At 42.3% G+C, this 16,852-nt stretch overlaps 1 protein-coding gene across 1 annotated transcript in view; it reads left to right on the plus strand.

Annotated features, from left to right (window-relative positions):
- Nucleotides 1–16,852, plus strand: part of LOC144771874 (cilium assembly protein DZIP1-like) — a 1,571,028-nt gene that overhangs the window by 1,075,570 nt on the left and 478,606 nt on the right. Inside the window, exon 17 of the mRNA XM_078656123.1 lies at nt 11,253–11,361. Coding sequence (XP_078512249.1) covers nt 11,253–11,361 — 109 coding nt within the window. The remainder of the gene's footprint in view (nt 1–11,252; nt 11,362–16,852) is intronic.

Raw genomic sequence — 16,852 nt, forward strand, 5'->3', positions numbered from 1 at the left:
ACAACCCTCGACGCCCAGGGCACCTTGGTGGCCCTCAGTGGCACGTTGAATGGTCATCCCATCAACCTCATATCACTCTATTCCCCCCCATCAATGGTGACAGCGACCCTAGCCGAATTTGTCGACCTTATGGCTTCCTTGCCTCTCAGTCCCACCTTCTTTGGGGGTGACTTTCATGCAGTATCTGCACCTGATCTTGACATAACCAGCCCCCTTTCCCCTTGTAGAACTGCACAAGCAAAACACCTGGCGGCTTGGGCCGAATCCCTGGGTAAGTGTGATGCTTGGCGTGTTTGGCACCTGAATTCTAAACAATTTACACACACCTCGGCGGCGCACCACACCCAGGCATATATTGACACCATCTTCATTCCATCGATGGACTGCCTCCTGATTCAAGACGTCTCACTCCTTCCAAGAGGCATCTCTGTTCACTCCCCTGTGTTGCTTCACACGGGTCCCCCCCGGCTTTTGCCCAACAGACACGGAGGCTAAATGCCTGGTTCCTTCAGGATAAAGACTTTCAGAAGGTGGTGAGGCGGGAACTCAAGCACTACTTCCTCTCTAACGATGGGTCTGTTTCCTCACCAGGTACCCTGTGGGAGGCAGGCAAGGCCACGATTAGAGGGGTTGCCAAGGGCCAGCTCAAGATCCAACGGCAGGGCCGGTCGGAGCAAATTACCAAGCGGGAGGCGAAAACTCTGTGCCTGGAGCGTACCCTGGCCCGACCCCATGACGCTTCGGGTACGAGACTTCTAGCCTGGCTTCGCTTGCAGATCAGGCAGTTGTCACTGGACATGGCCAAACTCCTTTGCCGTTCATCCGTGGCCCGGGTGTACGGTTGGGGTGACAAGAACGGGTCACTCCTTCACCACCTCGCTACGTACCCTAGGGCGAACTGCATAATTCCCGAGATTGTTGCAGAGGACGATTCGCTGTGCTGCTCCCCCATGGACATTGCCCAGGCTTTTGCCATCTATTATTGGCAGCTCTACGAGGCCAGATCCCCCACCCTCTCTCTCTTGGATCTGCTGGTGGATGGAGGTGGCAGCCTCCCATGTATAGACCCCACCACTCAAGCTGACTGTGATCACCATATCACCCACGAGGAGATTGGGAAAGCGATCAGCCTTATTTCTTCCGGCAAGACACCGGGTCCAGACAGTCTCCCCCAGGAATATTACGCCCATTACCGGAAGACACTTGTGCCCCACCTGGTGGGACTGTATTCGGAGGCAGTGGAGAAGGGCTCCTTCCCTCGTGAGATGGACATGGCCACCATTGTGGTTCTGCCTAAATCCCAGCTGCCCTCGTCCTGTTGCGCCGACTACTGCCCAATCGCACTCATCAACATGGAGACCAAGGTGTACATCACCATACTCGCCCAGCGGCTTAAACCCCACTTGTCCGCGCTGGTTCATCCCGACCAGTGCAGGTTCATGCCCTCACGTGGAACCCGGCATTGTTTTCAAAGACTGCAATCCGCTCTGGCCCACCGTCACCTACTAAACCCGTACCTGACGATTCTCCTTGTAGACTCCGAGAAGGTCTTCAACTCGGTGGATTTGGGGTTTCTCTGAGACGTTTCGGAGAGAATGGGCCTTGGTCCCTGGTTCCGAGCCATGGTCAGGGTTCTGTACGCCTTTCTGAGAGCTTGAGTCCTAGTAAATGGGACCCTATTAGAACCCTTCTCTATTCACAGGGGAATGAGGAAGGACTGCCCACTCTCCCCTCTGCTGTTTGCCCTGGTGATGGAGCCCTTGGTGTCCCTGATGCATTCGTGTGAGCACGTGCTGGGGTGGGAATGGCCCAACACCGCGCCAGACAAAATTGCCCTATATATCAGGTCCACATTGTCTTCGCATCTTGCATTCATTTGAATGGGCTTCTGTTCTCCGGTTGAACCCTGATAAATCGGTTCTGGTCCCCCTCCTTTTGTCTTGGGATTGCTTTGACTGGCAATCTGACATACCTCTATGCTGTCAATCCTTTAAATATTGGGGATCTGGATGACCCTGCTCCCTGAGCTGAGCTGGGCCCTCAATGGTATTCCTCTGGTGAAACATGCCAAGGTGGACCTCCAGAAGTGTCAGTCGCTGGCCCTGAAACCCATGGGAAGGGTGGCCCTTTTTAAAATGATGATCCCCCCCCCGCTTCCTTGACGTCCTTCAAAATACTCCCTTGTTCTTTCCTAAAACTTGGTTTAGCAAATTATATTGTCTAGCCACCAAGTTTTTGTGGGGGAAAGGTAGATCCTGACTGGTGCTGAATACTTGTAGGATCCCTTTGTTCGACAGGGGCCTAGGAATGACTCATGTCTACTTATAATATCTTGCTACGCGACTCCTCTCCATACATGACTGGTTCAACGAGGGTTGGTCGGACCCGGGGTATAGGCTCGAGCTGGGAGAGCTAGGCTATGATAAGATTCAGTCCATGCTGTATGGGGCAATATTCCCACTCGCCTTCCCGAGGTGACACGCTCTGTGTTGCTGGCCTGGGGGGCTGCACTGCGGCACACCAAATGAACACACATGCTGACTCAGTGCACTCCATTGTGGAATGGGACCTGGCTCAAAGAAGTCAACGAGTTGCAGGGCTTCAGGGCTTGGGACCTCATAGGCATTTTGCAGCTGGGAGACCATATGCGTTCCTTTGGAGACCTCCAAAAGAGTTTCTCCTTGCACCAATCACAATTCTACAGGTACCTGCAACTGCGTCATGCTATCCGCTCACACCTTACAATGGGAACACGACTTCCTGACCACAGTCCACCTGAAGCTCAAATAATGTTGGGGGATCCGGGGAAGGGTGGCATTTCACGTATCTATCGAACACTGATTAACAATACTCCCAACTCCTTAGATCTACTGCGGGCTCAGTGGAAGGACGGGTGGACCCCCTAGAGGAAGAGGACTGGCTTGATGCCCTTATGGCTCCTAGAAAAATCACTGCATCCGCTAGGCTGCGCCTGGTCCAGCTAATTTATACGCAGCATATCTCACCCCAGAGCACCTACATCGGGCGGGGTTAGTCCAACCCCAGCTTGTGCTAGATGCGGTCACGAGCCGGACCACTTCCTTCACATGGTGTGGGCCTGTCCCAACCTGGCGCGATTCTGGAGGGAAATAGAGGTAGAGCTTACTGAAATCTTGGGGTGGGAGGTCCCTCATGTACCAAAGCATGCACTTCTGGGTATTACTGACGGGTTGGACGGGTCTAGGAACAAGAAGTTATTCCTAGCTACAGCACTGGTGGTGGCTAAGAGAGACCTTGTGGCCTCATGGAAATGCCCTGAGCCCCTGAGTGTTTGATGATCGCGGGCTGGGGTAGATTGGTGCGCCACGCAGGAGAAAGTTATGTATGAAGCAGGTGGGTGCCCCAAGAAATACCTCAGAGTATGGTGGAAATGGTTGGGGGAGGTGGGGTGATCATTGAGGGGTTTGTTCAATTGCCGAATAATTGTGTTTCAATAGTATCGGTCCGGTGAGCTGCACAGAGTCCTTCTGTAATCAAAGACTTTCATGGGTTTGTGATGCAATGTTGGTGTCTTTTCTTTGTAAAATCAATAAAAATTTGTTTATCATATAAAATGCTTTACGATAAATAGAATATTAATAAAAATAGAATAAATTAGAAGGAGTAAGCAGTTGAAGCTTGCATTCATGGCAGTACAAAATAGGATTGGTCCCAGTACCAAATTATTCACCATAAATACACCATAAATAAATTTTAAAACATATAAGACAACCACGTTGTAAATTAAGAAGTTCAATGTTATTTAATCACACTGAACATAAGTTTGTATCAAAACATTAGCATGAATATGTGCCCCAAATGGAAAGGAAAGAGGACCTCAAGAATTACACCGAGATGTTTGGAATATCTTTTCACGCAGAGCTGCCATCATGACCTGAGTGGACGGCCTAGTGATTGTTTCATTTTTCAAGATATTTCAAACATTTCAGTGTAGTTCTTGAGGTCTGGCCAACTAAGGTGGCTTTACACAGATGCAATTGGGAGCGACATGTTAATGATTCGCCCTGTCTGAGTGCCATTTTTTGTTTTCTGCGTTCTGGAGCCTACGCGACCATCATTTCCTTGATCAAATCCCGTCCTTGGATAATTTATGGTGCCCTACCTTCCCTTTCACTTCAGTCCTGAGGAAGACCTCCCGTAAGGAATTTAGAAACCTACAGTATTTTTGGGGTCAAAACGTCGACATCTTTGCTACTCGCCAGCTTAAACAACAGCGATTTTGCACTGTGATATTATTTTAAAGCATGGCTACACATTATATGGACATTTTTTGATTCATGTGAATTAAGGTTGAGCTGTTGTTTGTTTTATGTCAGGAATTATGAGATTTGCACCTTACTTTCTCTATAAACCCTCTTACCTTCACTACAATCACTATACCCTCCTTCAACTCCCCTTTCGATTCCATTTGGGGCACATATTCATGCTAATGTTTTGATATAATCTTATGTTCAGTGTGATTAAATAACATTGAACTTCTTAATTTACAATGTGGTTGTCTTATATGTTTTTTCATTTTTTTAAGGAGTATTAATGGTGAAAAATGTGGTACTGGGACCAGTCCCATTTTGTACTGCCTCATACCCAGGTCCCAGTAACACAAGTTGTGTTTACCCTTCTGGAAACGCTTGCATTCATGGGGAACATCTATGACCATTTCATTTTGCGACTCACAAACAATTTTTAGCAACTCGAAACTTGCGAATTGCAAAATGAAATTTACCAATGTGTCTCAGACACATTAGTGATTCTCAACGGCGTCGCAAATGACCTCCCTCATCAATATTCATTATGCAGGTTGCAATTTTTGACCCATTGGGAATGGGCAATTATACAGGGATGGTGGCCTGCAGGGACTGCAGACCACCATATCTGTGATTGCTTTCAAACAAAGCAGCTTTTTAAAAAAAAATGCAGCCTGTTTTTATTAAAGGAAAACGGGATGTGGTTCAAAAAGAATGGGAGCTACACAGAAAGCATGAGGGGAGAGCTAGTGTGCAAAGTAGGAAAGAGCACACAACAGTGAGTGTGGAGAGAGAGAGCGAGAAAGAGAAAACACATGGACTTTGTGGCCATATCATGATCCTGTTTCCAGTGCTGCGTCAACACAGATGTGGTCTAGATATTTCATTTTTTCATTATTATCGCACATATTAACTCAAAAACTCTCCCCGTTAATACATGTTTTGCTTATAGCAAAGTATAATAACACAAAGAACTAGTTACTGCCCTGTGTTTCCAAGCTCTGTTGTCTGCTGTGCATTAACGCTGATTTTTCAAGGCTGAGCTGAAGATGCAGAAAAGAAATACACAGACCTCTTTTCTGCCGGGCCAGTGCAGAAAAGGGATCAGATATTGGCCCAAATAGTTCTGAAGGCAAACAAAGAAAGTAGTTCCCTGAATGAAATCAGTGGATGGATTCAAGTCATCCAGTCAAAAGAATGGTATGCTTCAGAGGAGGGAAAACATAAAACGAGGTACATAATCTCCCTCATAAATACAGAGATCACAATCCACATCAGGGTCCTGGCTCCAAAGCTATTGTGGGTAATCATTTAATTAGTCCATTTAGATCAATGTGGCTTCATTCCCAACTCCAGTACCCGAATCTGCATCCACAGAGTATATGTTGCTTTACCAGAAGCACACGCTCCAAGAATCTACTACCCTCATGCTCATAGAGTTTGAAAAAGCATTTGTTTAACTTGAGTGGTCCTTCCTTTTTAGGGTACTGGCATGCTTTGCATTTGGGCTGTGCTTCCTATACTTTGTTAGAGTAGTGTATGCTCAACCTCAGGCCCATGTGAAAGTGAAGGGCACATTATCACCCTGTTTCCACTCTGCAGGGTAACCAGGCAGGGCTGCTCCTTATCACCACTCTTTTTACCTTTGTGATGGAGTCCTGGCAAAGTGGGTTAGATGTGATACTCAGGTGTGGGGTTTCATTGGGAGGGTTACCTGGAAGACCACATAGCTCTGTAAGCGGATAACCTACTCCTGTTAATGGATTATCTCCAATACAGAGAACCCCGCCTGATGAACATGCTAGAGTTATATGGTGAAGTGTCTGGTCTGGACAAAATCGCTTCATCTCCCAATCAAATGGGGTGCAGAGACAAATGAGTAGCAATCCCATATTTGTATTTGTATACTCAGCTTCAAATATTGTGGCACACATATAGCATTAGAACTGGGACTCACTTGGAGTCTAAATGCATCCCACTGCAATTCTATACATGTAAATACTTTATTAAGTGGCTCATTTGCTCACTTAATATCCTTGGTAGAGTGATTCTTTTTAAAGTGTTGGTCTTGCCAAGTTTTCTATATATTCTACAGAATTTCCCCTTGGTGATCCCCCATGGTTGGTTCACAGACCTGAGAATCAGGGTGCCTTACTCGACGTGGACGAATCAGATCCCACCTATTACATTTGAAAAATGAACCCAATCCACTTATGACTGCAGCAGGGGTGTGGCTGACCTCACAAATTTTGGTGCTGGAATATTAGCTGAATGGGGGAGGTTTGAAGACTTAGCATTTTGTGCTGAAATGTCCCTAGATTGATGAAAAACATACTGAGCTTAATGTGTGTGGCCCTACCCCACACACACTTCCAGAGGTGAATAAGGTAGCCATTTTTTCCTGGCACTTTAACCTCAGCTTGATAGGCTGGGATAAAAAGAAACATCCTTGACACACCAATCTGGAAGAGAAGATGACTTATTTGTATCGGCCAAACAGAGGGGTTTCAAAGAGGAAACCTCATCAGGATTTCCAAGATGGAGGACGTTTAGCAATGCAAACAAATGAAGTTCTTGCAGAGTCTTCAAAAGGAATTTGACCTGCGCAATACCTAATTTTAGAAATATTTTCATTTCCAACATGTGTTGACCTACTACCAGACTTCTTTAGTTTATCCCCATGAACATAGCCCGTTAGAGGCCAAGGTTCTGATTGTCCCACTGGGTACATGGGAGGGTGGATTTCACACATATACAGATCTCTAATTGTAAATGCCCTTATTTGTTTAAGGTGCTTAAAGATTAAGGAAACCCTGGGTGGATACCTTGGACAAACGTGATACATAGAATGGTAAAAAAGCTCCCCATGAACTTGTCATTTCCTTGCAGCTGCACCTCATACAATTAAATTATTTGTGTGCAAGGGACTTCACCTCCATGAGTTTATGGTGGGCTGGCTGGAATACCCTGCTCTTTTGCTTTTTATGTAGTGCTGTTGAATGTGATTTTTTTCTATGTGGTTTGGAGCTGCTCTGTCAATGTAAAATACTGGAACAAAAATGTACCACTGTCTTTCAAATAAGTGGAAGGCCCAGGGACCGCTCTTCCAGTGTTGCCGTCCTATGTATCCTGACAGATGTGGGAGGCTGCAGAGGGGAGCATAACTTGGGGCATTAGGACAATTATTGCCAAAAGGAACACACTTGGTATTGGAAATCTTCTGGCCCACCACTACTGTCAAATGGAGGAAAGCAGTAGACAGTGGTAAGAAAATGAAGGATTTGATCTATAAGGCTAGAAGCTGTCCACATAATTACTGAATGATATGGGGGAGATGATGGGACTGTTACGTTCCTGTCAGCATTTAATGTGGTATGACGAAGTTCACTGCTCTCCTGGATGAATTTTAAAACTGTGAATGTGTTGTGTATCTTAATGTTATGTTATACTAAAACAATACATTTTGGTTTATAAAACAAAGAGCTCTCGAATCCCCCTGATCAGGAAAGGATCTTAATTAATAGCAAAAGGCAAACCTCACTCAAACCCATAAAAGGAAAATATTCTAGTTGCCACAGATTCACACAGCAGAATTCCGTTAGATGACACAATAGCTGTTTGGCCATTATGTTCTCAGTAATTTAGCCCAAAGCTGCGAGTATTGTTATCGGAGGGTAATTCTACATAGTATTGTTCATAATAGATCTTTCAACAACAAACAGCTCAAATCTGTCTGTAGGCAACATCTAAAATCTCTAGGCACAGCACGTCTTTACTTTGTGAACAAAAAATGCCTGTAAATCCAACAGCATATTGTCATGAAAGCAAAGTAAAAGAAATACATGAGGAAAGGTAATTAGTAAATAGCACTGTGTCTTTATGAAAGGCTTTGGTATCACAACAGTACACAGTTCCTAAACAACAAAGTCATCAAGTAGCAATAAATATATTTTCTCAGCAAAATAAAGACATCAGAGATTATAGACTGGTTCACAGAGGCAAGCTTCATTTGAAACTACATCTGCAGTTTAACAAATGGACTACATGATACCTCCTCACCAGAACCTATTGGAAACAGTCCATATGAGATATCACAAACCATGAAAAATGTATAAATATCAGAGGCTGAATGTGGCTGTCTCAAAGCCCACTTTCTTTCATTACTACTGATTGTGCAAATTGATAACATGCGATTGTCCAATAAGCTAGAGTTGAATATAGCCAGACCAAAACTTTAAAAAAAAAATTGATAATAATGTTCTTTGTTTTAGTTAGAGTTAGTATTACTGTAAATTGCTGAGTATTCATGTCATTAAAAGGAGTTGGGGGTTACAGTGTATTTAACTAAGTCATTTAATTCAATATTTTCAAAAAAATATTTAAATTTTGTGCATTTTAAATGAAGATTAGTATTAACAAGATTAAGTAACATTAAAATGTAAATACTTCATATAATTGGGAAACAGTTTGTAATAGTTTAGAATAAGATGTATGATTTTAAATTAACATAATTAATTTGGACTACACCAGAGCTAGTTAATTATAGGTCGGAGTTGCAGGAAATCCTGACCCTCCCAAATGCGGGGAAAATCCCCTGGTTCAATTACATAAAGAATGAACTAGGGCGATTAGGATTAGCTTCCTTATGGTCAGACCCTTTGTCATCTTGCACCAGGGTATCACGGAAGCACTTGGTCACATTGTATTACGAAAGTAAACTTGAGGCACACATACATAATATAGATTCGGGTACCCTGACAGAATCATTCTTAAAGGCTAAGGATATGTACAAGTTTGAACCAGTTTTAGATATTATATTCCCAACCACCACCAGGAAATTGTACCTACAATGGAGGTATGGCAGTTTGCCTATTCGAGCATATACCAGCAAATGGTCTGAGTCCTCCCCGAGTCACTGTCCTGGGTGCAAATTAGAGCAAGAAACTGAGCTGCATATACTGTTCTTCTGTCGTGCTTATGCGTGGGCAAGGAGGCATTGGATTGTCCCGGCCTGCAAAAACTTAGGGTTTTCTCACTGTTTGCAGGCGTATAGGATTTTTAAAACTGAATTATCTGGTATGATTGTTTTTGCCGTAGCCAAATTCTTAGAAAGTATATGGCATAAGAGAAGACATCAACTAATTGGGGATGGTGAATAACTGTCAAAACTGGAATATGCGTTGGTTTTATAATCCCTTGCAGTTGCTTGTTTTTAATGGATATCTGTCAAAACTGGAACATGTGTTGGTTTTTTAATGCTTTACAATTTGTTTTTAATGTACTATTTATTACTTTTACTGAGTTGTTTTGTATCTTTTATGACAACATTTTGTCGAAATAAAGATTGCTGATGATGATGATGATAATTAATTTAGGGATAGAAACAGGTACATTTAATGTATTGCATTATAAAATTATTTATTACCTTAATTATTAGCTTAATTATTACTACATTTAGGATTGGGCTGCAAGTTACTATTTAAATTTAGTGGTACTAAATCTAAATTAGAATGGGAAATTGTTAGCCTTATGTTAAGGTGCAAGATTAGATATTAGGTGTGAAGTGAATGTAGGCAGAAGTAAAGGGAATAAAGTGAAGTTGTGGGGACCCATATGTTGTTGTGTGTGTTCACTTAGTTAATAATATCTTGAGGAAACGGATCAAGAAGAGTGATGAGTACTTATTGTTTGGCGTAAGTTTTTTTGAGGAGCTGGAGATTTGAGCCCGTTTTGGTAGAACTAGTAGTCTTCAATGCATGATATTATTACTGATATTGTTGTTGGTGCTGTCGCTTTTGCTATTATCATCATAATTGTGGTGTTTTTATGCACAACGTACTATAAGTACGTTACCTCAGAGCACAGTGGGTCCGATACTTTGGCTTGGTAACAGGAAGTATTTATCAACAAGAACCAAAAAGCTTGTATGGTGATGACAAGATGGGAAAGCCTAGGAGAGAAGATAATAATGTCATAGTGGTGACTTAGGATGTGGGCAAAGCTAGCTTTAGGCATCTAAGCAACTAGCCCGGGTCACTGTGGGAGACAGAAATTGTAAGCAGATGGAAGGCTAACCATACTTTTGCCTGGTCTTCAAAATTTTCAAAGGGAGTTCCAAATAGAAGAACCCTCCTTATTAAGGGCTGCATGACCAAATGGAACCACCAAATGGAAAGGCATTTGTGGTTTTTACATTTGAATCTTTTAAATGAAAGCCAAGGAATTAACAACTTATTCAATGAGTCCAGTGATTGCTAAGTAGCCCGGTGGTTTCCACGTAGTCTGTGTTTACTTCCTCAGATAGGTGTTGGCAGAATGACATGAAAGATGAAGTTGCATATGTGAGGCCTGGGAAATTGAGTATTAGAGCAGGATACTATTTGGATGGGTAATTGTGCGGAGTGCAGTAAGAATGAGAATCTGTGGATGTTTTGGTAAATCTGCTTTCTACCTAGATAGCATAAAGAATGACAATGAGGGTCATGCAGTGAATGGTTCCAATGTGTTGGGAGTGTGCGCTTTAAAAGATAGAGGTGCTCTTCTGGGGCTTACTAGTTCATGCCCGTAAGTACATACTTAAAAAGCTTAATAATAAGTTACTAATAATTTCAGAACTATTAGTTTCAGAGCTAAGTGGAAAGTCACACTGGTGGTGTAGGATGTAGTGAGTAAGTACATTGCACCTTTTGAAAAGCTACACACCCATTTCAGTTTATCGGCACATGATGATATAAGATGGATGCCCAGGGACAAATTGTACCATGGTTTCTGCTAAACAAAACTTCTCATTTAATTGGTATCTTTGATATTTCAGAGTGACTTAGTTTGTTGACAAAGTGCTTAGGAAACACAATATTCTGAACGCTACCATAAAGTATCAGAACAGTGTGAAAACATATGTACACTCTAACCCATGTAGTGTGTACCGTATAAATATGCCACTCTTCTTATATAGTATATATTTTTTAGGGAGACAAAACGTGAATCAGGAATGTGGACCACCATGTCCAACCTACATTTGCAAGTTACAATTGCCATCAAGGTATGCTTCAAATGACTCCTGCCCAAGTGAACCAAAGTAAGTTTTATTTTCCTACAGTCTCTTATGTATTTAGAATCACTGTTCCCACTTGCAGAGAAATATTCCAGGGCATGAAACAGAACAGAACGTGGGTTTTATCTTTAAATTATAGCCTGATTTATAGAGAACACACATGTAGTTCTCTGAATGTTGTCTTTGACATTTCCATTTGTAAAGCTTATCCAAATGTTCTTTGTAAATGCTCAGCCTTTAAGATATTTATTGCTATTATAAGCTTGTTAATCCACAAATCTTTTACATTTCAAGGCTTTGGAGGTTTTGTTCGGGGAGTGTTTTTTTCAAACAACAACCCTAATTTAATGTAGGCAATTGTAGAACAAAACCTGTCCAAAAAAAATGGTACCCATCGACTATGCCAGGTCCATGTTTTGCAATACAGCATACAAAGTCGACTTTCATTGTGCTATCAGTGCAGGCAATCAATTTAAATCCTGAGATACATTGTTTCAATTTAATTCTCTCCTCTGGCATCCATTTCCTGAAACATTCTTGTACTGCTTTCACACCCATCTCATGCTAATTCTCTGACAGAACAGTGCACTGCTGGTCCTTGGTTCCATGAATGGTTATCGTACTACTGGTTGTTGTGATGTTTCTGTCATGAAGTAAGCAATACTTCTAGCTTCATAATTTCCTGAAGTCCCTCATTTTACATTTAGGACCTACACCTAGGGAAACTAACCTCCTCCATGTATCCTCTGTCAGGGTTGTACCTTGAATCCCCTTTTGTCCAAAGCACTTTCTATGTGAGCTGAAAATGGTGTCCTGTTTCCAGCTGGTGTGCAGATCTCTGGCTAATGCTTCACATCATGGTGGCACATCTTAACAACATAACAGTCATCTCTTTGCACTTTCCTCAAGTGCTCTTTCTGTGGACCCCAAGTAATAGGACTATCCAAGGTCACAGGTCCCTGAACAGTGCTTATTGATAACCATTTGGAGTAGCAGAACCAGTACTGTTGAATGGTCTAGGTATGTGTTTCTGTTCAGATCTGCAGATAAGCTTGGCTTATCACTTTCAATTTCTTGGCTGCATCAAAGTACCCCACCTTTGATTTCTTGAGGAATACAGAATATTAAAACAGCCTCACAATTAGTTGGAAACTCAGGTCAAGGCTTTTATATCCCAGCCTGGGCCTACTAACTCTATCGTAAATGTTTATTCAAAGTTCTGGGCGCGTGCTCAAATCATGATCCAGATTGTGATTTTGTCACAGACCGGGTATGTATCAAACAGCGATAGGGGAAAAAACAATGGTTCACACATGCAGTGAGAAAACTACATTCAGGTTAGGAAAATTAAAATGTTTTTCAGAAAACAACTTCTGCTTTGACAGTTGGTTTCTGGAAAACAAAAATTAATGGTTAGAGGGCCGCACCAACATTTCAGCTCACACTGCATTCTGGTTTGCCACAGCCGCTGATGCACTATGGCAAAAGAGAATGCTGCTAGGCAAGTGAGGATCTCTAAATGTTGAGGGCAGCCATCTGTCAGAAGGGTGGAGGCGAGGGCCTCGACTGACCCATTGAGCTGCAAACAGGCTGTGATTCTTCATTAGACCAATGTATCCCTTTCCCTTTTCAAATTGCCAGATTTGTCTATATTCTCGAAATGTCTTCAGCGCAAGGTCCCACTACTCTCTTGAGAATTTCTTTGTGGGATCTTAACCAGGTATTAGCCATACCTCCATTCAGAACCACCCTGTATTCTTGGCTGCATATATGTCTTATATATAAAAAAGAGCTGTTATATCCACCTCAGTAAGAAGAGTGAAGTAGCATCAGGGTCTCAGCATTTCCCCCCTTTCAGTATCTTCTCTAAGAATAAAGTGACCATGAGAGTGAAACTTCCTTCTTATCAAAGGTCACTTTGATGAATCTGTTATCACAGATTATCCTCCTACCTTCATTCCTTCCTTCTTAATCATCCAAATGGAAGGAGTGACTGCAAAGTAAAGATTCCAAGAGGCTTCTCATTCACTTCATTTATTGAACAAAGGTAAAATCCCATCTGAAGTGATCAGATCAGAAATACTTTATTCGGTTTTCATAATTTAGAAGAACCATAAAAGTACATGTAAAAAGGAACAGTTAGTTATACAATAAAAAGTTATTAAAAAAGAAGAAGAGCACTTTCAGTATACATTGACATACAGTACATTTGAAGTAAATGTCAGTCTCTTCATTATTAAAATGTTACTTATAACATAAATAGTGCAAGTAAAATTAATTTAAGAAATTCAAATTCATAATGAGTTCCTACTACTCTCTAAGCTGCTCCTAAGTCTCAGTGTAGATTTCAAAAATCTAACTACCTGATTCGATGTAACCTCTTCCTCCAAAAATTGCAATCGGAGAAATGCTGGATGGTATCTGCATGAATTCATTAATTTTAATAAAGGAATTAGCCATCTTTTCCTTTGGGCCAAATAAAATTTACAGAACAAGACAACGTGGATAGTTGTTTGTGCGGATGTTTCATCACAAGGGCATGGGGGTGTTGTTCTTGACCAGTCGTTTGTATGGGGAAAGATGACAAAGTGGTGAAAAATGTTCATCCTGAACCTGGTTAAAAGTAACTTTTCATAAGGGGTTAGATTAAAAGTCAGGTAAGGCTGGATATGCAATGATGTTTGGACCATTATTGAGTGTTGAACACTCTTTTTTGTATCCTCACTGCTAAAACGCAGCTGTTCTAGGTGGGTCAGACAGGTTATCTTGAAAGATTTCCTAGACACTCCTGCAATCTGTATGGTGTTGTGAAAATAATCTGCCAATCATAAAAGAAGTTTCTAACATAAGCAATCCATCCTATCTTGTGGGCTTTTTCAAGTAAAAGACAATCCAAGATGAGATTTTGGGAAAAAGATGTTTCTGTGGATGCCCATATGCGGTGCCACAACAAGAGGGGCTGGATTGCTATCAGATCTGTCAGGAATGGGAGGCCTAGCTCCATATGAAAAGAGTAGGTGGAGGAGCCCTGAGGTAAAGCAAGGAGATATCGCAGAAAATAATTTTCCACTTTTTGTATCGGATCCACCCTCACATAGCCCCATATCCCTGCCCCCTAAATTACAGTTGCTATGCATTTTGTCTTGTAGATATATAATAGCTCAGTTGGGGGCCGCTTGCCCAGCTTACGTGAAAAACTAATTAGAGCTGCAGTTGCTATGGTAAATAGCAGCTTCCTTGCATCGATGGCCTGTTTCCACATCTGCTTGTTGTCAATAACAATACCCAAATATGGATACATATTCGCAGATTCCAACTTAATCCTGTCTAGAAATATTGCTTTGGGCCGTTGAGGAGTTCTACCTAAAGTCATCACAAACGTTTTTTTAATATTGATTTTCAAGTCCAAATTGGCCATGAATGTGTTGTATCTGCCTAGGGCGTGCTGAAGTTCCAGGGGGGTACGTGCTAAAATGACCGCGTTGTCCGCGTAGAGCAAAGCGGGAATGGGGCGTTGCTTGATTTGTGGTAGGTCCTGGCACCCTTTCATCATGGCTTGCTTGAGGCCGTTGGTATAAAGAGTAAAAAGAAAGGGTGCCAGGACACATCCCTGCCGTACTCCCCGCTGCACGTCGAACGGCGCGGTCAGCTGTCCGCCCGTACCATACCTAACTCGGGCACTTGCCCCTGAGTAAAGTTCACAAATAAAATTCACTATGGCAGGTTCTACCCCCATTTTCTGCATGACCGCCCATAACTTACTATGACTGACGCAGTCGAACGCTGCTGATAGATCAACGTATACTAGGTGCAAGGACCCGCCCTTTGCAGACACATACTTCCCCGCTAAAAGTGTTAGGTTTAAAACCTGTTCGGTGGTATCTAAACCCTCACAAAAGCTAAACTGAAGGTCTGATAGAACCGAGTTTTCTTCTGCCCATAGTTGGAGTCTTTCTAAGATAATACGGCCCACCACCTTGCCTAGCGAGTCCAACAATGATATTGGGCGATAACATAGGGGGGATTGCCTGTCGCCCTTTTTAAAAATTGGGACTAGTATACTAGCAGACCATGTATTAAGCAAACCAACTATACAGGATGATTCCAATACACGAGTTAAGATAGGGGCCCAGAGTTCCAGATTGAATTTGTATAGGTCTACAGGGACTCCATCTGGGTCCGGTGCTTTACTGCTCCTACTTGCTAATAGTGCTGACTCTACTTCCTCTAAAGTAATATCAAGATGTATTGGGAAGGAGGTGGAGTTAATATTGGTGGCACTACCACCTATCTCAGCTACTGGAGGAAGCTTTTCCTCGTAGGGTAAATCAAAAATCGGAGCAAAGTGATTAATCCAAGATTGTTCATCAATTGCTACATCCACTTTGGGGTTGCTGTTGGTATCCCCTAAAAAGGGTGACTTGACTATGGACCAAAAGGTAGTATTGTCCTTTGTGGCACAACTTTTACGGAGTTCTTTCCACAGCTTCTCTTTAAGTTCCCTTTTCCTTTGTTTTAATAGACAGTTGTATTCTTTTCTAAGGTTTATGATTTCACCTTTTTCCCTATCAGGTGGTTGAAGAGCCAATTTTAGTTTGGAATGGGCTTCGGTACATCGTGTATTAAACCACCCGTTTAATTTTGCTTTCTTCGGCCTTACATTGACCAACAAGGCTTCTTTTGCCAATTGGGTGATTAACTGGAAATTTTACAGGACCACCTGGTGGTCACTAGTGTCGTCTAGGCATTTTTCGATGGCTCCAAGAGAATTTGTCACTATCTTGGTTGTAACTTGTAGTGGGTCTATTTTTCCCCTTTTAAGTGTATAGCCGTTTAGTCTGTTTACAGAGAGATTTGCCTGGCCCAAAAGATCCAATGAGTTCCCTCTATCTACGGTAGATGGCAAAGATAGAATTACACTGTTAGGATAGTGATCGCTTAATGTGTTATCGTGCGTTAAAAATATTGATAGTCTGGGGGAGGAAGCTGTGGTGACCAGTATGTAGTCAATGGTGCTAAAGAATCCTCTCCCATTATAGGTGTTTGTTAGGGGAATTGAAGGATGTACAAGTTCGTTGGCTAGGCCCATTTCAAGATCGAACATTTTCTCGTTTAAGGAGTTTCCCATCAAGGTGTGATTGAAGTGAGTAAGTAAATTATCATTTTCATCCTCAATGCCACACAGTCCATCAGCACTGTATCCGCATATATGTTGATTAAAGTCCCTTCCCCATATTATAACCAAATCCTTCCTTAATTTTCTTTTTAACTCTACCAGGCTGTTATGGATTTCAGTTAGTACATTTGTACCCTCAGCCTGGCTGTGGTTATTGTAAAAATTAACAAGGGCTATAGGGTTAGTTTTGTCTATACTTAAAATCGTGATTTGATAATTAGGTGCTACCTTGACTGTGTCAGTTTTCAGTGACCTGATGATGTTAGAGACAAAGATGACCAGTCCACCCTTTGCTCTTCCAGAAGGGCCATAGAGTAGAAACTTTTGTGGCCCTCTATT

This window comes from Lissotriton helveticus, chromosome 8 (genome assembly GCF_964261635.1).
Source record: "Lissotriton helveticus chromosome 8, aLisHel1.1, whole genome shotgun sequence".
NCBI lineage: Eukaryota > Metazoa > Chordata > Amphibia > Caudata > Salamandridae > Lissotriton > Lissotriton helveticus.